Consider the following 27,448-nt stretch of genomic DNA (forward strand, 5'->3'; position numbering starts at 1 on the left):
TGAGCTGAGTATACTGAACGTTTAAAGTTTCATGTTTACAGGATCACATGTTGGTTTCTTTAGTTTCTTCTCAGTATCCCATGTGCTGGAAGGTGAATTCCGTTCTGCAGCTTTCTTTCACAAATATAAAAGAAATAATAATCACAAAACACTAGCAGAAACCCATATTAGCAGCTTACAGACAGACAGACAGACAGACAGACAGACAGACAGACAGACAGACAGATAGATAGATAGATAGATAGATAGATAGATAGATAGATAGATAGATAGATAGATAGATAGGCACAAAGGCAGATCAACAGACGGACAGATTTACGGAGAGACAGCGGATAGATGAATAGAGAGATAGAAAGACAAGAAAAGCAGGTGTAGGTGTGTGTCGGTGGAGCTCGGAATGTAACAACGCGCCCATTTGTAATAACATATTAATAGTAACAACCTGGGCTGTGTTCCAAACGGCACCCTTGCGTTCGCGCGCGGCGTCGGAAGCGCTGTTTGCGTAGAGCGCATCCGTTAAGGGCGCCTACGTAGGGCGCAAGTAGCGGTTTGGAACACAACGCCTGGCCACAACCAGGAAGTGAATAGACACCGTAGGGCGGAGAGAGAGTGTGTGTATGTGTGTGTTTGTGTTTGTGTGTGTACGTGTACGCGGTAGTTGTTGAGTGTCAGGCCGGGAAGGCGACGCGGACAGCGGCGGTCCGCCTCAGGCTTTCCATGGACGGTCAGGTCAGGTGAGGTCAGGTCCGGTCCGGTTCGGTTCGGTTCGCTAGTTATCTAGCTGGTTAGGGGGACCGGTCCACCTGTCCTTATCCTGTCATCTAATACTGCAGAGCCGACATTACTAACAACTGAACACACACACACACACACAATCACAATGAGGGGTTTAATATTAAGGTAAGTGTGTATTCTGTAATAATATTTACTAGATAAAATGTTTTGTAATTGATTGATTATTATTTCACTAGTATTATTTATGTATATATGTTTTCTGGTTACTAATACTTCATCTTTGCTTTTGTTTTGTTTTGTTGGTTTTTTTGCAACTCTTAGTAAAAAATAAATGCATTCAGTCACACTGAGATCACATGCCTGCTTAGTGCCCATTTTTCACACACACACACACACACACACACACACACACACACACACACACACACACACACACACACACACACACAAACGTGAATTGTGTTGTACAACGTCTTTTCAGGGGAAAGTACCTTGTCCTTGATTAGAGACGTGGCCATATGACGTCACTGCGAGGCATGGGCCGCTTATAATAAAATTAAATTAAACGTGTAACTAAAAATGGATAAAAACCCAGTTGTTTAGGGTTTATGGAAGGAGACTCCGGTGTCAGGGAAAGCTAGAAAGATATAATAGAAACCGACCTCTGGTTTGTACATTGAATGTGACTGTAAACGGATAAAAAGTATGACGTTCTTTATGCCTCGTTTTTCATTGTCCAAGGAGTCTCCAGTTCCAGTCATGTGTAATATATATACAATATATGGTTCTTCTCCAAACTGTTTGGCCCAAACCTGTTCTAGCGTGACTGCAAACATCCACGGGTTTGAAGATGTGGAAGATTTTCTTCTCTATCCAGCCCTATTAAACATAATGAATCTGAACGCTGACTGTACCCCAGGCCTCCTCACCTCCCCTCCCCTCCATCAGTACCTGACTTTACTAACACCCTTATAGCCCAGTGAGTGAAAATCTCCACAAAAATCCAGTGGAACATCTTCCCAGTAGAGTGGAGTTTATTATAAGGGCAAATGGGGTGTTCAGGATCATTCAAACAAATAGCAAATGTGAAATTCTGCGCGAAACTGGACAAATCTGCCACGGAGACATACGGCGACGCTGCAACGAGTCGTCCGAGGCGGTTCGAGTTTCACGCGTGCTTTAAGAGCCGAAGGACGTCGCCGGAAGACGCCGAGAGATCAGGAAGACCTTTGACGAGCTCGACACCCGAAGACGTCGAAACCGTCCGGCAACTCGTACGTGATGATCGTCGGAGAGCGATCCACATGATCTCGATTTGGCTCGTGCGGACTTCTTCCTGAAGATGAAGATTCTGTGCAAAGTTCGCCGTTTCGGCACCTTTGCGGAGATCCGGCAAGAACAGCAGAATTTGACTCTCTTCGAAAAGACTTCCAGGAGGACACGTTCCACAAGTGGCAGGAACGCAGGGCTCGCTGTGTTGCTGTGCAATGGGGACTGTTTTGAAGGTGATTGTCTGTGAACGTAGATAAATGTACTTTCTTGTAAATGGAGCGAGTCTCGAAACCTTTTGATTTCCACTGTACAATTGTTTGCCTCCATATTTGTGGGAACAGTTTGGAAAAGAACCACATATAGCCGGAAAGCGCAGGTGTCCCAATACTTTTGGCAATATTGTGCGTGTGTGTGTGTGTGTGTGTGTGTATATGTATGTATGTATATATGTATATATATATATACAGTACAGACCAAAAGTTTGGACACACCTTCTCATTCAAAGAGTTTTCTTTATTTTCATGACTATGAAAATTGTAGATTCACACTGAAGGCATCAAAACTACGAATTAACACATGTGGAATTATATATGGAATTATATACATAACAAAAAAGTGTGAAACAACTGAAAAATATGACACATTTTCAGTTCACTTTTTTGATATATATTAACTTTTGGTCTGTACTGTGTGTGTATATATACAGTGAGGAAAATAAGTATTTGAACACCCTGCTATTTTGCAAGTTCTTCCACTTACAAATCATGGAGGGGTCTGAAATTGTCATCGTAGGTGCATGTCCACTGTGAGAGACATAATCTAAAAAAAAAATCCAGAAATCACAATGTATGATTTTTTTTACTATTTATTTGTATGATACAGCTGCAAATAAGTATTTGAACACCTGAGAAAGTCAATGTTAATATTTGGTACAGTAGCCTTTGTTTGCAATTACAGAGGTCAAACGTTTCCTGTAGTTTTTCACCAGGTTTGCACACACTGCAGGAGGGATTTTGGCCCACTCCTCCACACAGATCTTCTCTAGATCAGTCAGGTTTCTGGCCTGTCGCTGAGAAACACGGAGTTTGAGCTCCCTCCAAAGATTCTCTATTGGGTTTAGGTCTGGAGACTGGCTAGGCCACGCCAGAACCTTGATATGCTTCTTACAGAGCCACTCCTTGGTTATCCTGGCTGTGTGCTTCAGGTCATTGTCATGTTGGAAGACCCAGCCTCGACCCATCTTCAATGCTCTAACTGAGGGAAAGAGGTTGTTCCCCAAAATCTCGCAATACATGGCCCCGGTCATCCTCTCCTTAATACAGTGCAGTCGCCCTGTCCCATGTGCAGAAAAACACCCCCAAAGCATGATGCTTCCACCCCCATGCTTCACAGTAGGGATGGTGTTCTTGGGATGGTACTCATCATCCTTCTTCCTCCAAACACGTTTAGTGGAATTATGACCCAAAAGTTCTATTTTGGTCTCATCTGACCACATGACTTTCTCCCATGGCTCCTCTGGATCATCCAAATGGTCAATGGCAAATTTAAAACGTGCCTGGACATATGCTGGTTTAAGCAGGGGAACCTTTCATGCCATGCATGATTTCAAACCATGACGTCTTAGTGTATTACCAACAGTAACCTTGGAAACGGTGGTCCCAGCTCTATTCAGGTCATTGACCAGCTCCTCCCGTGTAGTTCTGGGCTGATTTCTCACCTTCCTTAGGATCATTGAGACCCTACGAGGTGAGATCTTGCATTGAGCCCCAGTCCGAGGGAGATTGACAGTCATGTTTAGCTTCTTCTATTTTCTATTGATTGCTCCAACAGTGGACCTTTTTTCACCAAGCTGCTTGGCAATTTCCCTTTCCAGCCTTGTGGAGGTGTACAATTTTGTCTCTAGTGTCTTTGGACAGCTCATTGGTCTTGGCCATGTTAGTAGTTGGATTCTTACTGATTGTATGGGGTGGACAGGTGTCTTTATGCAGCTAACGACCTCAAACAGGTGCATCTAATTTAGGATAATAAATGTAGTGGATGTGGACATTTTAAAGGCAGACTAACAGGTCTTTGAGGGTCAGAATTCTAGCTGATAGACAGGTGTTCAAATACTTATTTGCAGCTGTATCATACAAATAAATAGTTTAAAAATCATATATTGTGATTTCTGGATTTTTTTTTTTAGATTATGTCTCTCACAGTGGACATGCACCTACGATGACAATTTCAGACCCCTCCATGATTTCTAAGTGGGAGAACTTGCAAAAAAGCAGGGTGTTCAAATACTTATTTTCCTCACTGTATATATATAAAAATTTTGTACACATCAGGCTGTCATGCCGTTTGTGGTTCATGACTCTGCTGTACTTTTTCCCAAGACACATTTTCTGTGAAAAGGGAAGTGAGTCCTGTACTTAATAAAGGAGGAGGGGAGGGGGGGGTTGCAGCTGGACACACTAGTGCTTCTGGAAAGGAAAAAGGAACCGAGACGCCTTTTTGGCACACACACACACACACACACACACACACACACACACACACACACACACTGTCTTAAGGTGTCTAATGACTTGGGTCTGCTCTAATGACTTGAGTCTGCTTTATAGATGTGATAAGAACTTTTCAGGGCTGAATAAACACTCTTCATGTGTGACCGATCCTCTGAGTCTTTGCTCTTCCTGTATTTCCTGCTCTCATAAAAGAAAATGAAAAATCAACAGCTCGCCTTCCCGCTTCTGTGTGTTTGTCTGTCTGGAATCCGGTTCTGCGAGTGAATGACGTTGGGAGTGTGCTTTTATAGGAAAAGAATCACAGTTTCACTTTATTCTCCTCCCCAGCTTACACTGATGAAGATGATGATGATGATGCTGATGTCGTTCCACAAAGGTCAGCGCAAGGCCTAAGTCATGAACACGGTCACCCCCGGCGCCGCTCAGTACATAAGGGGCGGGGCTCTTCACAATGACCTCGTCGATGGGAGGAGGCTCACACCCCCACCTCCTTCGCCGCAGGTCCCGGAGACAAGGGGGCATTTCGGTAACGGGTCACTTAGCGACGGGGCCGGAGAGCCGGACGAGGTGGATAAGCTCAAGCTGAAGCTGATGTCGGCGTGGAACAACGTCAAATACGGTGCGTGAGATAAACAAATGTCTTCATTCCTTCGCTCCTTGGATATGTGGAATATTTTTTTTTTTTTTCCCTTCACAAACTTGCGGTCCGCCACTCCATATGTTAATGAGGCATTTTGGATTGTAACTGTAACTTCCGCACGTAAAAAGGATTGAATTCGGTCACAGGAAGATCTTTCACGTCCTCCAACCCATGTAAAACATACAGCTGGCTTTGTGCTCTAGGGCATCGTCATGCTGGAGCAGGTTTGGGTCCCCTAGTACAAGTAAAGGGAAAATGTCATTGTACCGGGTCCAAAGATACAACTAATACCACTCTGAACCACATACTGCTGGAACAGTCAGGTGTCTGAATACTTTTGTCAATATTGTTTGTGTTCATAAATTCACTAATTTATTTCTTTCCTCTAAAGGATGGTCGGTCAAAAGCAAAACGGTCTTCAACAAAACGTCCCCGCTGATCCTGATGGGACAGTCCTTCATACTCAACAGTGAAGGTGAGCCTCATGCCTGTAATAATCTCCGTTCCATACTTCTCATTAAAGCGTCTGTAAGCACGTTTGAACGAACATTTGGACGTTTTTAAAGACTGTATAACTGTAACAATTAAAAAAAAAAAGTTCTGTTGACATTTTTCTGGCCCTGAAACAAACTCAACCTCTTTTACTATAAATGCAACTATTATTTTATTGAGAGACTAAAGAGGGATGCGTCTGATTAACAGCGCTGTCTGCAAAATCGCATTTCAGCCGACAAGATAAAATGACAAACTGCCGCTTTAATCTTCAAGCCTGTTTCCTCAGAGGAAGTGGAGCGTTTCCGGCTAGCGTTCGGCTCGCGGGTGTGGCTCACCTACAGGAAGGAGTTTCCTCAGCTGGACGGCTCGAACCTGACGTCAGATTGCGGGTGGGGCTGCATGCTGCGCAGCGGACAGATGCTTCTCGCCCAGGGGCTCATGCTCCATCACCTGCCTCGAAGTACGCACCAGACGCTTACTCACACCCCCGGTTCCGTAGCGCGGTATCCGTTACTAACCCGTGATTCTTTTCAGACTGGAGATGGCCCGACTGTCCTCAGCTAACTGACGTGGATTTCGAGGTGCTTAGACCTCGCTCTCCGTCTCGTCCCTCCGGAATCTCCATGCCCTCCTTCAGCTCTACATGGAGCGCATCGGGATCCAAGAAACGCGTGTCATCCAGCTATTTAAAAGGAGACGATTCGCAGACGGAGAGTCGGCACCGCAGGCTAGTGTCGTGGTTCGGAGACGAGCCGGCTGCACCTTTCGGGGTTCACCGGCTGGTCGAGCTGGGCAAGGACTCTGGGAAGAAGGCGGGGGACTGGTACGGACCGTCGCTCGTCGCACACATCCTGCGGTGAGCCGAGCGTTCTCGTTCTCTCATGTTGCATACGAGGTGGTATCAAAAAGTTTACAAGAAAGTACTTCATTTATTTACGTTCACACACGATCAATTTCAAAATAGTCCCCTTACACGGCAATACAGCGTTTCCAGAGTTTTGTCACGTCTGGAACGTGTCCTGGAAGTTTACTTCTCAAAGCGCCTCAAGCACCTTCTGCTATTCGCGCTGCCTCTTGGTGTGGACGTGGTAAGGAACGTGGTCAGAATTGCACAGCTCCTGATGTACACAGGATGATCTCTTTTGGCACACTGATTTATGAAGGTCGGTGCTCCCTGTGACTGTGCAGGCAGCCTTGTTCTGCTATCTGATGGCGTGTTACAAAACTAGTCTCGAAACTTTTTTAAATCACCTCGTATAAGAAACGGTCACATCACGAAAAAAGACGTTTTTATTTTATTGCTTGTTTTTTTTTTTTCTCTTTCTTCAGAAAAGCTGTGGATAAGAACACGGAGTTCGATGATCTGGTCGTGTATGTGGCTCAGGACTGCACAGGTAATGAGTGCCTTTACTTTATACCTTCCTGCCTTTACTATACACCTATAAATAGTGTGTTATAATTCACCTTTTCACATTTCAGTGTATAAAGGGGACGTGATGCAGCTGTGTGAGCAGACGTCCCCGGATTCCCGCTGGAAGTCTGCCATCATCCTGGTCCCGGTTCGACTTGGAGGAGATTCGCTTAACCAGTCCTACACCGAATGTATCAAGGTAAACTCGGCATATCATAAGCCGGGTTTTAAGTCTCGGGCAAAGATACGCAAAACATCAAATCACTTGAGATTGGGAAAAGTGGGAGGAGCTTAATTTGCAGGCGTTTACACACTGTGCAGATGTTGTAACCGTGGCAAATGTGTTCTGTTTTCAAGAATCTGCTAAAGTCGGACTTCTGTATCGGGATCATCGGTGGGAAACCTAAACACTCGCTTTTTTTCATCGGCTTTCACGGTGAGCAGTAGGCGATCGGTAGCTTCACGATTGACTGGCTAGATTTTGCCTAGATTTCTGCGTTCTGATTGGTTGCCCTGTGTCTTTGCCTGCTTCAGATGAGCAGCTCTTGTATTTAGATCCACATTACTGTCAGCTGGTGGTAGACGTCACGCAAGAGAACTTCCCGCTGGAGGTAAGCATGTGATGATTTTTTTTATTTATTTATTTTTATTGCATCATAAAAAAATTGCAAACGGTTATTGCATTATTAAAAATAAGAGCCAATCGTGTTCCGGTATGCAAATGAAAGCCATTGCTGATTTTTTCATTTTTTATTTTTTTGGCCTGCATCATTTAGATTTATTTTTTATAACTGGAATAAAGAGTGTAAAGATTTCATGTTTACAACCGAGTGGAAATTTCCTAATTACAATTTTGATAACCTGGATGTCTCCATTTTTCTGCTTGTAATCAGAAGATGTACTACTGGCTAACAGTATCCTGAGTATGCCGAATTCCACTTTATGCAGAATTTGCTGGTTTTTGGGTCAGCGTTTCGTCCTCAGTACCAAACAGTGGCATATAAACTGTTTCAGAGCAGGAGAGTCTGAGTCGGTTTCTCACTCCCAGCCTGTGGAGTCCAAATTTTGTCCACAGTCACAAGCCATTAAGTCTTGGTTTCTTCGAGTACTGATTTCCAAGCTCAGCGCAATGCCTTGAAAGTTTGGCAAATCCCAAGTTTAGTCCACAGTGTCTAGGAGGACATGCATGTAGTCAGGTCCATAAGATTCATGAGCCCTTCCTTTCCTTTTCCATTATCTTCTCTTCAAATATATGTGGTACAAGTTAATCTTGGTTACATTTGTCCTTTTTATATGGATGGCATGTGGTAGACACTCTTATCCAGAGCCACTTGCTATTGTATCATTTCTACATTTAAACAGGGTACAGGGCCGTGCTGAAAGGGACCACAAGTAGCAGCTTGGAAGGAACCAAGGAATTGAGCAACCACTTCTGTTTAGATATAATAAACCCTGTGTATTTATAGCCAGCATTTAGGAAAAGTATGAAAAAGTTTGGAATTTGAATGATTTCCACCTCTGGATCTGTATTGGGGAAATGAGTTGCTCATCCACACTGAAATGTCTGAAAACGCTCATGTCTCTGTCCCTGTCCTTTATGAAAAGGAAAATGTGTAGGAACCCTGTGTATCCATGAAGGTATCTCTTGATTTTAGAGAGATTATAAAGGAGTTTTTTTTCTCCACCAAGGAACAGATTCTTTGGCTTTTTAGTGCATCCCATTTTTTTAAAGAACGTATCGGATTGTGGTTTTTTCCCCAACCTAAAGTGCAAGGATGCGCCTAATGATGTTTTTTCAGCCTGTTGATAGCCTCCTTTCCTTTGATCCACATTGTTTAATTGTGGATAAACAAATTCAACCCTTAGAATCAAAACCCAGACCTTTAATCTCTTTAATTATACAAGGAAGAAAAGAGGAAACGGGGCCACACCTGGACTGTATAGCAGGCGATTGTCCGATTACTTTTAAACCTGTTCAAATGCATGCACACTACAATGTTACTTATGGACCAGGCTAGATCAGACGATGATTAACTGATTAAATTTGGAAACGTCATGCTGACGTGACCCACCCCCTCCCCCTGGCGATTCAATCACAGTTATCTTCCACGTGAAAATATTTACACAGTTCTGACTTGGAGACGTATAAAGGATGTGTCCTCTTTAATCCCTTTTTGTCTCTGTGTCTCTTTCGCGTCCAGTCCTTTCACTGTAACTCTCCCAGGAAGATGAACTTTAACCGCATGGATCCCAGCTGCACTCTGGGCTTCTACGCTCGCACTCAAAAGGACTTTGAGTCTCTGTGTTCATCCGTCACTCAGGTGAGTCTCACGTCACACGCGTCCTGTGAACCCTGTAGACATCATACTGGACGTCGCGACCTCGTCTTTACGAAGATTGTTTTCTCTGCAAAAAACGTTTCCTCTGCTTCAGGCTCTGTCCCTGTCTGGAGAGCGCTACCCGATCTTCACCATCGTGGAGGGCAGGGGGCAGGATTACGGCCTGGAGGGGTACAGCAGGGGAGGCACGGACCCCAGCGCACACATCCTGCCCACCGACCCCGCAATCAGGAACAGCGCTGAGGGATTCGTGTTTCTGTGAAGGACCTGGACATGTGGAGCTCAGAGCAGCTTCAAAACACACACACACACACACACACACACACACACACACACACACACACACACACACACACACACTGCAGCTGGAACTAGAGCACGACACACTGCACTGCGTTTCTTTCTTTCTAAAATTCTTTCTTTTCTAAGTCTCTGTCTCTTTCTTTGTTCATCTATCTATCTTTGTATATCTCTCTCTTTTTCTCTCTCTCTCTCTCTCCCTCCCTCTATTCCTCTCTCTCTTTCTCCCTCTCTCTCCCCTCTTTCTCTCTTCCTCCCTCTATTCTTCTCTTTCTCCTTCTCTTTACCTCTCCTCATCTCTCTCTTTCTCCCTCTCTCCTTCTCTCTTCCTCCCTCTCCCTCCCTTCTCCCTCTATCTCCCTTTTCCTCTCTTCAGCTCTATCTTTCCCCCTCTCTCTCTCTCCCTCTCTTCCTCCTTTCTAAGTCTCTATCTCCTTTTTTGTTCATCTATCTATCTTTTTATCTATCTTTTTATCTCCCTCTTCCTCCCTCTCCCCCCCTTCTCCTCCTTCTCTCTCTTCCTCCCTCTCCCTCTCCCTCCCTTCTCCCCCTCCCCTTCTCCCTCCCCTCTCCTCCCTCTCCCTCTCTCTCGCCCACTGTCAAATGTCGTTCTATATTCGTTCCAGCATCAACATTTTTAAGAACGCCCCCCTACGGTGGTGTCGTTCCGTTACCATGACAACATCGGAACATTGAAATTGATTGTCGTAGTTACGTGTGTGAATCGCTGAAGACGACGTGATTCAGAATTCTGACACTTTATGAAGCTCATCCTTTATTTATTTTTCTTTCCGCTCAGAACAAACTTCTGCAATGTAACTTTATTATTTAATTACTACGTATAATTGTGTTTTAAATCGTGTTTTGTCCTTCGCTCTGTAGTGTGGACATTCTGTAACGACAAAAAAAGAATCATGCAGTGAAATCGATTCTTTTACAGAAGAGTCACGATTCCTGAGTCATTTCTAAGCTCTGTAGTGTGGACATTCTGTGAGGATCAAATGAAATGTGCAGTGACATGGATTATTTTACAGAAGAGTCGTGACTCCTGAGTCAGTCGTGACTCCTGAGTCAGTCGTGACTCCTGAGTCAGCCGTGACTCCTGAGTCAGCCGTTCTTCTGAGTCAGCCATGATACTGGAGTCACGATCCCTGGAAGAGTCACGATCACTGAGTCACGATTCAGAGCTGACTCACCTTAAATCGAATATAATCTGCTACAGGAGATAAAAACAGATCATCTGTTGTTTAATTAATGTCAGAAGATCTTCTTCCTCAGAAGCCCAGTCTGTAAGATCCTCTACAGCAGCTGTTTTATGCACATGAATGTCGGAACAGTTTGTCGTCTTTTTTTTTTTTTTTTGTATTATAATTTTTATTTACATGTTTTATTTTCGTTCTCTGCTGTACTGTTTGTTGTCTCTATGAGGAGTTTATGGTGATGTAGCATGGGGGTGAAATCAAGCTGCTGATACTTCTCTCACCGATCCCAGTCCCATTAACCACAATTAATAATGGACTCTGTGTCTTTAATCGACAATCCTCTGAATCTCGAATGTGAACGGAGCTCGTGATCATTCCTGGACAATTTTATTCATAGTATCCTTCATCCTGGGATCTCAGGAATATCTGATTTGTGATGAAATGAAACACTGGATTAATATTATCACATTTTCTCTGTATGTGCTGTTATTGAATGTGGAAAAGGTAATGCTACCACAGATGTGCTGTTCCTGCTGATTAGTTTATTAGATAGTCCTGTCTTTTTTTTTATTGTGTTGCCTGAGAAATACACTGCAGATGTTCACCTTTACTGCTCATCCCTGCTTTAAACACCCAGCTGCAGGTTTGGTGTGTATGATATTGACACTAATAATTTACTCAGTCTGCTTTTTTTTTTTTTTTTTTTTTTTTTTTTTTTTTTTTTTTTTTTTAAGTGAACGTCTCTGATTTCAAGTGAAACCCTATTTTGTTACCAGTTTAATATTAATAAAAACCTAAAAAATATTTTTATAGAATGGTTTCGGTATCGCTGAGCACATGGGGAAATCCTAATCCGAATGAATTCAGGGGTTTGCTCTTACTTTCGTTGCAGATCTCTGACTCTGTTTTCACCCTGGAACTTTTTTGCAAGGTTTGAAGAGGTTTTTGGGATGTTTTTTCTGGCGGTTTTGAAAAGTTTAAATAATTTGAAAGGTTCTGTGATGTTTTGGGGAGGATTTGGGTAGTTCCGGGATGTAACTCGGCTTCAGATCATAATTTCAATCCCAGCATCGTTAAGATGCCGCTCCTGGGCCCTTGAGTAAGGCCCTTAATTCACAACTGCTCAGTTGTATGAATAAATTCATTCTAAGTCACTCTGGGTAAAGGCGCCTACCAAAATACCGTAAAAGTGAACGCTTTTAATCTTTTTCCTTGTTTTTTGCCCTGTAGTTGATCAAGTGGCCCGAAATGAAAAAAGAAGAAAAACATTTTCTTGTGTAGTTTTAATTGTGTTGAAATTTTTTAGCGTTCTTTGGAGGATACGATTGACAGAATTTTATTAAACGGTTATTAGATGTATAGACATATTTATAGGTAAGTGTAATTATTGGATGTTGAACGTTTCCAGGGTTTGGTTTGATTTATATAATTGTATAGCGACGTTAAATTTGACAGGGTTACGTCACTAATTGTATTACGCTAATGCGACTTTTATTTTGACATCGCTTTTAAATGAAAGACGCGGAAGTTACACCGGCATAGCGAGGGCTTCTATTGGGGACTTGACAGTTTTGTTTAGATTTGTATTTATTTATATTGCAGATGTAAGAGATTTTTAGTGTTGAATTTGTGTTTTTTAACTGTATTTTTGCCTGTTGATATTTTTCTAATGTCTTAAAGAGAACTTTTTTTTTTTTTTGTGCAAAGTCTTCTGGGTGTGGTTGAATGCGGAAGTGAAGCTGGGCGGGGCTTCCGGCTGTGCTGAGGCGAGTCGGGCTGCAGGTTCAGGGCGGATTCTCGGGCTTTGGGGCAGAAGATGGACTCTCAGGGCAGGAAAGTGGTGGTGTGCGATAACGGCACCGGGGTAAGTGCGCGCACTCTCGTATTCTCTTCTTCATTCCCGCGGGTTCGGGGCAAGATGTCGTGAACGCGCCTTCGGATTTTTTCAGCCGACGGAAACGGGAAGTCCGGGTGCATCACCTACCTACAGCATTTGGGTGTCGGTTTGTCAGTTCGCGCACTCGTATTCCGTCAAGTCCCGCCTCTGGCTCTAGGATTGGCTAGATTGATCCACTTACCGCGTTTTGATTGGCTGAGTCCTCTGTATGGTTCTCGCACAGCCAATCGGATGATGCGAGGCGGAAAACGGGTGTGTATTTTATTTTTGAAGAGGTGGGTGTCTGACGAGGCTTTGGGGCTGGTCAGATGGAATGTGATAGTCAGCAAAAGACATTAACGTTGTTTGTTTGTTTATTTTTTTTTAATGAAAAACGCACGATACGATCAGAGCCACGATTGTGTGTTTTATATCAGGGGAAAAAAAGTGCAGCATGCTAGCTCATTGATTCCCAGCCAGATAAACAAGTGAGAACTTGGCTGAGAACCATGGAGCTGGAGATGATGAAGGTCTGGTGGTGCGTCTCATTTCCTGCTCATGCTCCTTTAAATAAAAAAATAAAAAACAAACACCACCACACATTAGTTTTACTATCATTGTGAGGACCCGGTGAGGTCCCTATTCCTATCCAGTCAATCTTTCTAATCTACAGTCTAATCAACCTTTTTTCTCTGACTCCTTTCTCCACCCCAGGATCCAAACGCAGACACGTCCAAGTCTTCAATTCATTTATAAATTGCATTTGCCTTCTGGGGACGTGTTAAGAAGAACGTGTCCCCACCAGGATATAAAAACAAGTAAAAGGAAGTCACTCTTGTCACTTACGTTACAGCAGCTATAAACAGTCGTTCCTCCGGCAAACCCTCTCCTCTGTTTCTTCTTTTTTTTCACTAAAGATCACTAAAGATAAAGTGTGTGTGTGTGTGTGTGTGTGTGTGTGTCTTCTGAGCGTTCACACAGGAAGGTAGCTTCACACGTTTCTGATGTCGAGCATGACTCATTTGTGAACCTTGTGCAGATGTGTGTCAGAAGCCTCGGTCTCAGAAAGGAGGTCAGAAATCCGACCTCGGACCTTCTTCAGGAGGAGTAGTTTCTGTTTCAGGAGCTTTGTGTTGGTTCTGTGTGCACCATTCAGATCACACCTCCGTAATTCTGTTTGCGGGTTGAAACTTCTCATAGGCACGAGATACCTGGTGGCTGTGTAAGAAAAGCCTGAGACTGGCCAGGTCTGAGGTTGGGCTGAGGGTGGGAGAAGCCTGAGATGGGGAAGGGTGAAGCATTAGGGCAGGTGATACACACCTAGGGCTGGCCAGTAGGAACCTGCGGTCAGTATGGATGAAGTCTGAGGGCGGGCGGAAAAACCTGATTGGAGAAACTTTTACTTATGCACATGAAGCCATAACCTGGCTGTAAGAAGCCCAGGGTCAGACAGGAGGAGATCAACTTCCCTACCAGGGGCTTCACTTTGTACTCTGTGATGATCAAAAGTAGGCGAATATTGACCTGATTTAATAAGAGAGTTAGAATAGAACAGAGCTGTGTGTGTGTGTGTGTGTGTGTGTGTGTGTGTGTGTGTGTGTGTGTGTGTGTGTGTGTGCGTGTGTGTGTGTGAGACTTTACTGCGCAGTAAATAAATGCATCTTATTTGTTAAATGTAAGCGTTTGAATTGGATGTAATGACCCTGACTGTGTTTCTTCTCTTTTCTCCCTCTCTCAGTTTGTGAAGTGTGGGTATGCCGGCTCCAATTTTCCAGAGCACATTTTCCCTGCACTGGTGGGGCGACCAATCATCCGCTCTACTGCCAAAGTGGGCAACATCGAAATCAAGGTAATAACTCACACACACACACACACTCACACATACCACCATACCTGCACACACATACACACACACACCACCATACCTGCGCACATACACACACACACACACACACACCACCATACCTGCGCGCACACACATACACACACACACACACACACCACCATACCTGCGCACACATTCGCACACACCACCATACCTGCACACACATTCGCACACACCACCATACCTGCACACACATACACACACACACCACCATACCTGCGCACACACACATACACACACACACACACACACACACACACCACCATACCTGCACACACATTCGCACACACCACCATACCTGCACATACATACACACACACACCATACCTGCACACACATACACACACACACCACCATACCTGCGCACACACACATACACACACACACACACACACACACACACCACCATACCTGCACATACATACACACACATACCACCATACCTGCACACACACACACACACACACACACCACCATACCTGCGCACACACACATACACACACACACACACACACACCACCATACCTGCGCACACACACACACACACACCACCATACCTGCGCGCACACACACACACACACACACGCACACACCACCATACCTGCGCATACATACACACACATACCACCATACCTGCACACACATACACACACACACCACCATACCTGCGCACACACACATACACACACACACACACACACACCACCATACCTGCGCGCACACACATACACACACACACACACACACCACCATACCTGCGCACACATTCGCACACACCACCATACCTGCACACACATTCGCACACACCACCATACCTGCACATACATACACACACATACCACCATACCTGCACACACATACACACACACACCACCATACCTGCGCACACACACATACACACACACACACACACACACACACACACCACCATACCTGCGCGCACACACATACACACACACACACACACACACACACCACCATACCTGCGCACACATTCGCACACACACCACCATACCTGCGCACACATTCGCACACACACCACCATACCTGCGCACACATTCGCACACACACCACCATACCTGCACACACATTCGCACACACCACCATACCTGCACACACATACACACACACACACCACCATACCTGCGCACACATTCGCACACACCACCATACCTGCACACACATACACACACACACACCACCATACCTGCACACACATACACACACACACACCACCATACCTGCACACACATACACACACACACACCACCATACCTGCACACACATTCGCACACACCACCATACCTGCACACACATACACACACACACCACCATACCTGCACACACATACACACACACACCACCATACCTGCGCACACACACATACACACACACACACACACACACACACACACACACACACACACACACACCACCATACCTGCGCGCACACACGTACACACACACACACACACACACAAACACACACACACACACACCACCATACCTGCGCACACATTCGCACACACACCACCATACCTGCACACACATTCGCACACACCACCATACCTGCACACACATTCGCACACACCACCATACCTGCGCACACACACATACACACACACACACACACACACACACCACCATACCTGCGCGCACACACACACACACACACACACACACACACCACCATACCTGCGCACACATTCACACACACCACCATACCTGCGCACACATTCACACACACCACCATACCTGCGCACACATTCGCACACACCACCATACCTGCACACACATACACACACACACCACCATACCTGCACACACATACACACACACACCACCATACCTGCACACACATACACACACACACCACCATACCTGCACACACATACACACACACACCACCATACCTGCACACACATACACACACACACCACCATACCTGCACACACATACACACACACACCACCATACCTGCACACACACACACACACACACCACCATACCTGCACACACACACACACACACACCACCATACCTGCGCACACACACATACACACACACACACACACACACACACACACACACACACACACACACCACCATACCTGCGCGCACACACATACACACACACACGCACACACACCACCATACCTGCGCACACATTCGCACACACACCACCATACCTGCGCACACATTCGCACACACACCACCATACCTGCACACACATTCGCACACACACCACCATACCTGCACACACATTCGCACACACCACCATACCTGCACACACATTCGCACACACCACCATACCTGCACACACATTCGCACACACCACCATACCTGCACACACATACACACACACACCACCATACCTGCGCGCACACACACACACACACACACACACACACCACCATACCTGCGCGCGCACACTCACACATACCACCATACCTGCACACACATACACACACACACCACCATACCTGCGCACACACACATACACACACACACACACACACACACCACCATACCTGCGCACACACACACACACCACCATACCTGCGCACACACACACACACCACCATACCTGCGAACACACACATACACACACACACACACACACCACCATACCTGCGCACACACACATACACACACACACACACACACACACACCACCATACCTGCGCGCACACACATACACACACACACACACACACACACACACCACCATACCTGCACACACATTCGCACACACACCACCATACCTGCGCACACATTCGCACACACACCACCATACCTGCGCACACATTCGCACACACACCACCATACCTGCGCACACATTCGCACACACACCACCATACCTGCACACACATTCGCACACACCACCATACCTGCACACACATTCGCACACACCACCATACCTGCACACACATACACACACACACACCACCATACCTGCGCACACATTCGCACACACCACCATACCTGCACACACATACACACACACACACCACCATACCTGCACACACACACATACACACACACACACACACACACACCACCATACCTGCACACACATACACACACACACACACACCACCATACCTGCACACACATTCGCACACACCACCATACCTGCACACACATACACACACACACCACCATACCTGCACACACATACACACACACACCACCATACCTGCGCACACACACATACACACACACACACACACACACACACCACCATACCTGCGCACACATTCGCACACACACCACTATACCTGCACACACATTCGCACACACCACCATACCTGCACACACATTCGCACACACCACCATACCTGCGCACACACACATACACACACACACACACACACCACCATACCTGCGCGCGCACACACACACACACACACACACACACCACCATACCTGCGCACACATTCGCACACACCACCATACCTGCACACACATTCGCACACACCACCATACCTGCACATACACACACACACCACCATACCTGCACACACACACACACACACACACCACCATACCTGCGCACACACACATACACACACACACACACACACACACACACCACCATACCTGCGCGCACACACATACACACACACACGCACACACACCACCATACCTGCGCACACATTCGCACACACACCACCATACCTGCACACACATTCGCACACACACCACCATACCTGCACACACATTCGCACACACCACCATACCTGCACACACATTCGCACACACCACCATACCTGCACACACATACACACACACACACCACCATACCTGCGCACACACACACACACACACACACACACCACCATACCTGCGCGCGCACACTCACACATACCACCATACCTGCACACACATACACACACACACACCACCATACCTGCGCACACACACATACACACACACACACACACACACACACACACACACCACCATACCTGCGCGCACACACACACACCACCATACCTGCGCGCACACACACACACCACCATACCTGCGAACACACACATACACACACACACACACCACCATACCTGCGAACACACACATATACACACACACACACACACACACACACCACCATACCTGCGCACACACACATACACACACACACACACACACCACCATACCTGCGCACACACACATACACACACACACACACACACACACCACCATACCCGCCGCACACACATACACACACACACACACACACCACCATACCTGCGCACACATTCGCACACACCACCATACCTGCGCACGCACACACACACACACACACACACACCACCATACCTGCGTGCGCACAAACACACACACACACACACACCTTCATACCTACATATACACGACACTTGTAAATACAGTAGTAATAATAATAATAGTGTGTTAAATCAGTATTCTGAACTGATATTATCATCACACACTCTTTATCACTAAATGGGTGGAGCACACAGATTAGGTCTCTTTCTTTATCTCTCTCTCTCTCTCTCTCTCTCTCTCTCTCTCTTTCTATTTTTCTCTTTACTCTGATGTGTGATTGCTCAGTGTTTTATTACAGCTCTGGTTTTAATCATTATCCAGTACAATGTTGGAATAAATACCACTGAAGCTGACACACCTCAGAAAGAGGAAACTGAAGTTCTCTCTCTCTCTCTTGTCGCTCTTCCTGTTTGTGGCTTTGTGTATTTTAGATTACCTATTCATGCATTCAGATGTGATGAGTTGGTGTGTGTATACTTGTGTGTGTGTGTAGAGCATTAAATATCAAGGTCACAGTCTGTCAGATTGTGGGTGTGGGTGTGGGTGTGCTCGCTGGCTGCTGTTCCGTTCTCTACTCTTAATGGAGTCACTGATGATTGCATCATTGTTCCTCATCCTACTGATGTGCAGATGTGCAGCTAAATAAAGAGCTTTAGTCCCCTTTTACCATCTCAACCTCACCAGTACACACATCTTATTTCCAATGTCTTTATATCTCAATCTTTATATAGATCAATATATAGACATTATCTAACAAAAGTGAGTGCACCCCTCACATTTCAGACACCATTTTATCAGAACTTCTCATAGGTCAATACTGTAGAAATGAAACGTGGACATATTTTACAGTAGTCAGTGTGCAGCTTGTGTATCAGTACTGATTTACTGTCCTTTATAAATAATGCAACATACAGACATTACTGTCTAAATAACTGGCAACTAAAGTGAACATGTTAAAATTGACACATCACATCAAAGAGTCAATGTTCTGTGTGAGCACATTGATATCCAGCACTGCCTCAATCCTCCTGGGTAGGAAATTCACCAGAGCTGCACAGGTTGTTGCTGGGATCCTCTTCAACTCCTCCATAATGAGATAATGAGAGCTGCTGGATGTTAGATACATTCTGTTTCTTCACCTCTTGCTTGAGGATGCACCACAGGTGCTCAATAGGGTTCAGGTCTGGAGACATACTTGGTCACTCAATCAGCTTCAGCTTCCTCAGCAAAGCAGTAGGTGGTGTGTTTTGGTTTGTTATCATGTTGGAAAACCCCAGCCCTCAATGAACCGCAGCTCCACAGAACCCAGACCATGATGCTACCACCACCATGCTTGACTGTAGGCAAGATATCATTTTCTTGGTTCTCCTCACCAGGGTGACACCACAGATGCTGGACATCATCTGAGCCAAACATGTTTACCTTATTCTCATCATACCACAGGACATGTCGTCTTCAGCAAACTGTTTGTGAGCAGCTTCAGACGAGGCTCCTTCTGGGATGGCAGAAATGCAAACCGACTTGTTGCAGCGTCTGGCGTCTGGTCTGAGCACTGACAAGTGCACCTTTCGCTTCTGCAACCTCTAAAGCAATGCAGCAGCACTCGTGTCTGATTTTCGAAGCAGCTTCTGCACCTGACGCACATCACGAGGACTCGACTGCTCTGATGGACCCTTGTGAGGTCTGTTCTGAGTAAAACACGTTGTGGAAAACTTCTGTATGACCCTGGACACTGTACTGTAACTCAGTTTCAGTGTTACCGATCTTCTTACAGCCTCGGCTTCTTGGTGAAGAGCAACAATTCTAATTCTTAAATCCTGAGTTCTTTGCTATGAGGTTTCACGTTGAACATCCAGTGGTCAGTATGAGAGAATCGTCCTCAAAGCACCAAATTCTAACTGCTCTAATACCCACATTAATGCTCTCAAGTATATCCAAGTTTAATTTCTATAGAATTATCCCTTGAGAAGATGCACTAAAATAGTGGGCAACATGTGCAGAAGCCGTTGATGTAAATAGCAGTAAGAAGTCTGTATGCACATTAAGATCTACAGTGAAAACGCAGGAAATCGTAAATGTGAGTTTTATTGCACAGTGTATCTACAGACAGTATAGAGAAATTTGAAGATGACCACAGACAGACTGCGGCTGTGTATGTTGGGTTTGTCTGAGGAAACGTTATACAAGGAAACGCTAACGTGTCATTCGTCCACATTGAGGAACTGAAAGCGGGAGGAAGAAGGCAAAGCGTGGTCTGGTCTTGCACTTTCTTGTAAAGCGCATAGTGCCACTCTACTCATAGTTCTACTAAAAACCGAATACTGCTCACACTTGCATTGTTGCATCACACACTAGATCGCATGCATGGAATACATCCTGAAACACTTGCAGATTCACAGGATGTTTGCTGGTACTTAATACTTCGGTGCCCGAAAAAAGAAAACCCGATTCTTGTCCACATGCAACCCTACAAAGTTGAATACTTGCATGCTTGCACCCTTGCATATTCGCACACTGCCCAGTGTACTAGTGCATCTTCATCTCCGCTTTGTTGCTCACTAGCATACTTGAATACTTACACACTCACTTCCCTGCATAGCTGCAGACTTCTTTGCACACACACTTGCGCACTCGTACACAAGTTTTTTTTTGTGACCGTGTGACCTTTGGCTCGATCAGGATCTGATGGTGGGGGACGAAGCGAGCGAGCTGCGCTCAATGCTGGAGGTCAACTACCCAATGGAGAACGGAATCGTGCGCAACTGGGATGACATGAAGCACCTGTGGGACTACACCTTCGGCTCGGAGAAGCTCAACGTCGACTCGCGCAACTGCAAGATTCTCCTCACCGAGCCCCCGATGAACCCTACCAAGAACCGGGAGAAGATCATCGAGGTATGGCTATTTCCATGATCTGCAAGTAATCAGACAAGTTTTTTGTGTCGGTGCTCAATGGAGTTTTGTGCGTCCTCGCTTTTCGTAGGTGATGTTCGAGACGTACCAGTTCGCTGGCGTTTACATCGCCATCCAGGCCGTCCTCACGCTCTACGCTCAAGGTAACCAGGCAGCTGTCAAAGGTCCAAGTACAGGACTGGTTTTGAAGGGGTTAAGTTTTGAAAGTATTGTGAGGGATTGCATTCGAGGTAAAGGATTGATTTTTTTAAGTCTGAAGTTTGGGGGGTCACCAGATTTGTAAAAGGAACGTTGTTTGGAACTCTCTTTAATAGGTGATTGAAAGTCAAGATCAAGTGGAATCAGCTGTGCTTCTGCAGGCAACAAATAGACGCCTTTTCTGGTATATGAAGTGTGAGATGTAGATTTCGATTTGAGGGTTAAATGTGTAGTTGGGGTGTAGTATAGTGTATTTAGATTTGGATGAGGGTAAAAGGTTGGGTTTGGGGTTAAAAGGTTGATTCGATGGTCTGGGTTGATGTTTAGGCTTAAAGATTGGAGTTAGGTGTTGGGGACTACTGTTAGATCTGAAGGCTGTGGTGAAGGGTCCAGGGTTGGGGTTAAGTATTGAGGTTGGAGTTGTGGATTGGGTTTTGGGTGGAGCATTGGGGTTGACAGTTGAGGGTTGATCATTGGGGGGTTGAGGGTTAAACATTGGGGTTGAGGGTTGCATATTGAGTTTGGGGTTAAAGTTTAAGCATTGGGGTTGTGGTTGAGGGTTAAGCACTGGGGTTGGGGTTTGACTATTGAGGTTGAGGGGTTGACCATTTGGGTTAAGGGTTGAGCATTGAATTTTGGGGCTGGGGTAACATTTTGGTTTGCTTGAGGTTTGAGCATTCGGGTTTGGGTGTTTGGATTTTTAGAGTTGGATTTGAAGGTAGCAGTGTGGTTTTAAATATTAAGGTTGGGGTTGAGCATTGTAATTGAGGTTGGGGTTTAGGTTTGAGCATTGAGGTTGGGCTTGAGGATGAAAGATTGGGGGCAAAAGATAGTGTGGGTTCTAAGTTGACTGCTGTGTTTTGGAGTTTAGGGGTAGATATTTAAAGTGTTGTTTTCTGGTGAAGGTTTGGAGTTGAGTTTAATATTTAGATTTGGGATTCTAGGAGTTAGTTGTGGCATGCAGGTCTCTTATTTGTGTGTTTGTGTGTGTGTGTGTGTGTGTGTGTGTGTGTGTGTGTGTAGGCCTGCTCACTGGTGTGGTTGTAGACTCTGGTGATGGTGTGACTCATATCTGCCCGGTGTATGAGGGCTTCTCTCTGCCTCACCTCACAAGACGACTGGACATTGCTGGCCGAGATATCACACGCTACCTCATCAAGGTACGGACACGCACACACACAAGGTACAAGTCCACCCAATCAGTCCTTCTCTTGAGCTCCCCCTTGTGTATATTTGTGTGTTATTTTGTGTAGTTGCTGTTGCTACGAGGTTATGCCTTCAACCACTCGGCTGACTTCGAGACAGTGAGGATGATGAAGGAGAAGCTGTGCTACGTGGGCTACAATATTGAACAGGAGCAGAAACTTGCTCTGGAGACCACCGTGCTGGTCGAGTCTTACACTGTGAGCCCACACACAGACACACACGCACACATGTTGATGTTGGATTTAGCGTCCACTAGAGGGCAGTAGAGTGGTTTAAATTTCCACTTGTTTTTCCTCTAAGGCTTTTTTTTTTTGGGAGTACTTTGAATACTGCAGTATAGAAAGTGATGTAAAGTAGCAAAACAAATTAGCTCATTTTTAAATCTCTCTCTCTCTCTCTGTCTCTCTGTAGCTGCCCGACGGCAGGATAATAAAAGTCGGGGGAGAGCGTTTCGAGGCTCCCGAGGCTCTGTTTCAGCCTCACCTGATCAACGTGGAGGGGGTAGGTGTGGCCGAGCTGCTCTTTAACACCATCCAAGCAGCCGATATAGACACCAGGTTGGTTTCCTTGACAACAGCAGCTCAGACAGGCTGTTCATGAACTACAGCCTGGTGTTCGCAGACGTTCGTCTTTCTAAAGGAGTCTGCTGGAGCTTCCTGATAGCCCTTATATAACTCTTTCTTTCTCTCTCTCTCTCTCTCTCTCTCTCTCTCTCTCTCTCTCTCTCTCTCTCTCTCTCTCTTTCGCTATCCCACTATCTCTCTCTTTTACAGGGCTGAGTTTTATAAGCACATCGTGTTGTCCGGTGGTTCGACCATGTATCCTGGTCTCCCTTCCCGTCTGGAGCGCGAACTCAAGCAGCTTTACCTGGAGAGGGTGCTCAAAGGAGATGTGGACAAGCTTTCTGTTAGTGTACACACACACACACACACACACACACACACACACACACTTGTTTAACACATCTTTATTTATCCTACAATCTAAATCTGTGGGGTTTTGTTGGAGAAAGTGAAGGGGTTACCACCATCACCACCAGGTGGCGCCAGAACCGACACAGCAGCTCATAAGAACTCATAATGTTTTGTTAATAGAAAATCATGGTACTTGGCATAGTATGAAAGCCCGTTTTTTAACACATGGAAAAATGGCCTAGTTGCGACTTTATTTTGCATTTTCTTGTAATTCCGACATTTTCTCACAATTCCAACGTTGTTTTCTCCGGACACTCCTGGGAAGATTCGCCACTCACCATAGCTTGCTGGAGTCGCAAAGCTTTAAAAAAAATGGTCTTGAAACTCTTTCCACACTGATACATATCAGTTTCTTTGTTTTTCATTTGTGTTCTTAAAGTTCTTTAGATACATGCACACTAATATGCTGCAGTGATTTTTTTTTATAAAAAGTGTGCATCAGATACAAGCTGGCATTTGCATCGCCGATGCATCGCCTCCAACATATTTAAAAATAATAAAAAACGATTTATTTATATATTATTATTAGATGTGCTTTACTTGTATTATTTAGAAAGTGACCAACTGCTGTGAACATGACGCGTCACAACACTGCGTCCTGAGAGCCGCATACAATACAGATTAACACGGCAGAGGTAGAGCTGTGAGCTCCTGCACACAGAACAAAAGAGCATGTGTGTGGAAGGCAGCCATTGCATCAGTAGCTGCTTTATATGTTCATATGTATCTTAATTGATCGTATCTTGGCTACGCATCAAGATGCGACTTGCAGTTATGGAGAGGCACATCCTCAATATATATATATATATACTATATGTATATTAATACATACTATAATTAGTTTTTTTCTTTTCTTTCTCTCTTTTTGATCATCCATCTGTAGAAGTTCAAGATCCGTATCGAGGACCCACCACGCCGTAAGCACATGGTGTTTTTGGGCGGAGCCGTGCTCGCTGACATCATGAAAGATAAAGATAACTTCTGGCTGACCAGAGAGGAGTATCAGGAGAAGGGCATGCGTGTGCTGGAGAAACTCGGAGTGACCGTCAGATAAAGCCGCCACACACACACACACACACACACACACACACACACACACACACACACACACCCCAACACACTTGAATTAATTCACACACATTCTTACAGGGTGATATTTTGGCAGTGAATCCATGTGGAAATAAGCAGTTCTACCTGATTGTAGTAATAATAAAAATAAAGATACTTGAATTTCACATATGAAGTGTTAAAAGAATCTCATCGTCCTATTTTTGCGACCTTCTGACCTTCTTTAAAGCTCTGATATCAAACCGGTTAAGGAAAAATCCTCACTCATAAAACTACTTGTTTACGCTGCCAAAATTTATCCTAGAATGGAGCTTATCTCTCTTTCATTCTTTCTTTCCCTCTCTCTCTATCTCTATTTAACGCTCTCTTTTCATTTCGGTTGCCACTTATTGAAGGACGCCCCGTTCACCCAAACGGTTAAAAGACGTGTATAATAAACTTCAACAAATAAAAGAATCGCCACAAAAGGGGCCAAACAACCAGGAAAGTGAACTGTAAAGTGTTTAAAGGTGCAGTCTGTCTTTTTTTTTTTTTTTTTTTTCCCGAAGCATTCCTAGACTGTAATACTCATGACATTTCCAGACAACTTAAGATATTTCTTTTTTATTTCTTTTTTATTTTATTTTATTATTATTATTATTTTTTTTTTTTTTTTTTTTTTTTTTTTTTAGTTCCCTTTATTTTTTTATCATTATTTCACTTGCTGTTGTTGTTTTTCTGGCCCTGAAATGCTCTTTCATGTCATGTTTCCATAAAAGTCCATTCACAAAGCAAATGCATTTTAAACCCAGGGTGGTGGTGTTTTTGGCTTTTTTTTGTTCTGTTTTTGTGCTTTAAAAAAAAAAAAAAAGGCAAATCGCCGCTTTGAAGCCAATAGGATCAAATGTGTTTGGGGTATCCGGTTGAAATCGGCTGTTTTTTTTTCTTTTTGTTTTAAATCTAAAGTGTTTTACTGAACTGTCTGTATTTTTTTTTTCATGTTATTATTGTTTTTTTTCCGCTTGATGGAAGTGTACACACTGTTATAGACATTCTCGTCCACTAGAGGGCGATAAAGCGAACAAATTTCTTCAACGTTTCTTAGCCTTGTAGTTTCTAGTGCAGTGTTGTGTAGTGTAAAAAAAAAAAAAAAGGGCTTTTTTATTATTTTTTTTTTAAATCCATCAGGAACAAATGATCGTTGTTTCCGCGTGGTGTTGGAATTGCTACGGATTATAAAGAAGAAACGATTCTGGATTAGGACGTAGCCTGTAACCGGAATCATATTCCCAGCGTTTCATCCTGAAAGTCCCTATAACTGCCCTAATACACTCGCTCTAATGTTTAAATATGCTAAGCAGGCTAATCCAGAGCGACCGCTAGTCTTGCTAGCTCTTCGCTTATTTTCCCTATTAGCATTTCCTTTTTTTTTTGTTTCTTAAAAATTTCCCTAAGAGCTGCAGCTTCTTCTTCTTCTTCACCATCGAGTCGGTTTATCACGTCAAATCTGCCCCCTAGCGACTCTCATACAGGGTTATTTTTCCCCCTTTTCTCTTTTTCGTACGCACTTTCTGTTTTGATACGGTTCGTTTTCTCGTACGCGGTTTGTTAGGTTAGCGCGGTTCGTGTACACAAGCAGGTTTTGTGCGCTCTAGATGGAAAAAAAAAGCGTACAGGGCTAATAAGTGTAAAGAAAAAGAAAAAGACGTATGCTAATAAGGATGCCACGTTGCTAGGTGGTATCCGGCGGTTATATTAGCCGCAGCTATCCTCACATTTAAACGGCTAACAGGTAGATTTAGGCGTTTTTGTTTTGTTTTATTTTAAATATAAAGGAAGCCCAAAATCATAAAAAATAATTATGAAGGATTACTTTTTATCTCCCACTTTTTCTTCCGTATGATTAGTGATCGTTTATTTTTACTTTTTGCTATTGTTATGCTAATCGTATCACTCCGTACAATCTACTGCTAGTTCATTCTTTGAATCAGACCATAATCATTAGCAAAGTGATATTCCCTGACTAGCGACAGACGTTAGCGTGGTTCCTGCGTACCGGCCCTTTAAATGTGAGGTGGTTGTTGCTACTGCTGTCAGCACTGTAGTTGTGGGTAGTGCTAATGCTAATACGCTGATTGAGGATGTATTACGT

General features: G+C 44.6%; 2 protein-coding genes across 5 annotated transcripts in view; both read left to right on the forward strand.

Moving 5' to 3' along the window:
• The first annotated feature begins 474 nt into the window (after positions 1 to 474).
• The window catches only part of atg4da (autophagy related 4D, cysteine peptidase a), a 27,184-nt gene continuing 210 nt past the window's right edge, over positions 475 to 27,448 (forward strand). The window contains exons 1-13 of one of the 4 annotated variants that reach the window (XR_014530466.1): positions 593 to 900; positions 4,845 to 5,136; positions 5,549 to 5,632; positions 5,939 to 6,112; positions 6,187 to 6,508; positions 6,982 to 7,046; positions 7,132 to 7,262; positions 7,421 to 7,499; positions 7,598 to 7,674; positions 9,265 to 9,384; positions 9,497 to 9,830; positions 10,127 to 11,637; positions 25,910 to 27,448. The exon at positions 25,910 to 27,448 is cut by the window's right edge and continues 210 nt beyond it. Coding sequence is in view for 2 of the 4 variants with exons in the window: in XM_083522810.1 (XP_083378936.1) it covers positions 4,914 to 5,136; positions 5,549 to 5,632; positions 5,939 to 6,112; positions 6,187 to 6,508; positions 6,982 to 7,046; positions 7,132 to 7,262; positions 7,421 to 7,499; positions 7,598 to 7,674; positions 9,265 to 9,384; positions 9,497 to 9,664 (1,443 nt within the window). In the remaining 2 variants the exon portion in view is untranslated. Of the gene's footprint in view, positions 907 to 4,844; positions 5,137 to 5,548; positions 5,633 to 5,938; positions 6,113 to 6,186; positions 6,509 to 6,981; positions 7,047 to 7,131; positions 7,263 to 7,420; positions 7,500 to 7,597; positions 7,675 to 9,264; positions 9,385 to 9,496; positions 11,709 to 25,909 lie in introns of those variants that run through there. The other 3 variants (XR_014530465.1, XM_083522811.1, XM_083522810.1) reach the window with 3 other exon arrangements.
• The window catches only part of actr2a (actin related protein 2a), a 15,117-nt gene continuing 210 nt past the window's right edge, over positions 12,542 to 27,448 (forward strand). Inside the window, exons 1-9 of the mRNA XM_083522827.1 lie at positions 12,542 to 12,768; positions 14,519 to 14,629; positions 21,638 to 21,853; positions 21,942 to 22,014; positions 23,093 to 23,229; positions 23,323 to 23,472; positions 23,687 to 23,832; positions 24,049 to 24,181; positions 25,133 to 27,448. The exon at positions 25,133 to 27,448 is cut by the window's right edge and continues 210 nt beyond it. Of these exons, the coding sequence (XP_083378953.1) occupies positions 12,721 to 12,768; positions 14,519 to 14,629; positions 21,638 to 21,853; positions 21,942 to 22,014; positions 23,093 to 23,229; positions 23,323 to 23,472; positions 23,687 to 23,832; positions 24,049 to 24,181; positions 25,133 to 25,303 (1,185 nt within the window). The 5' untranslated portion in view covers positions 12,542 to 12,720 and the 3' untranslated portion in view covers positions 25,304 to 27,448. The remainder of the gene's footprint in view (positions 12,769 to 14,518; positions 14,630 to 21,637; positions 21,854 to 21,941; positions 22,015 to 23,092; positions 23,230 to 23,322; positions 23,473 to 23,686; positions 23,833 to 24,048; positions 24,182 to 25,132) is intronic.

This window comes from Silurus aristotelis (genome assembly GCF_946808225.1).
Source record: "Silurus aristotelis genome assembly, chromosome: 20".
Lineage (NCBI taxonomy): Eukaryota > Metazoa > Chordata > Actinopteri > Siluriformes > Siluridae > Silurus > Silurus aristotelis.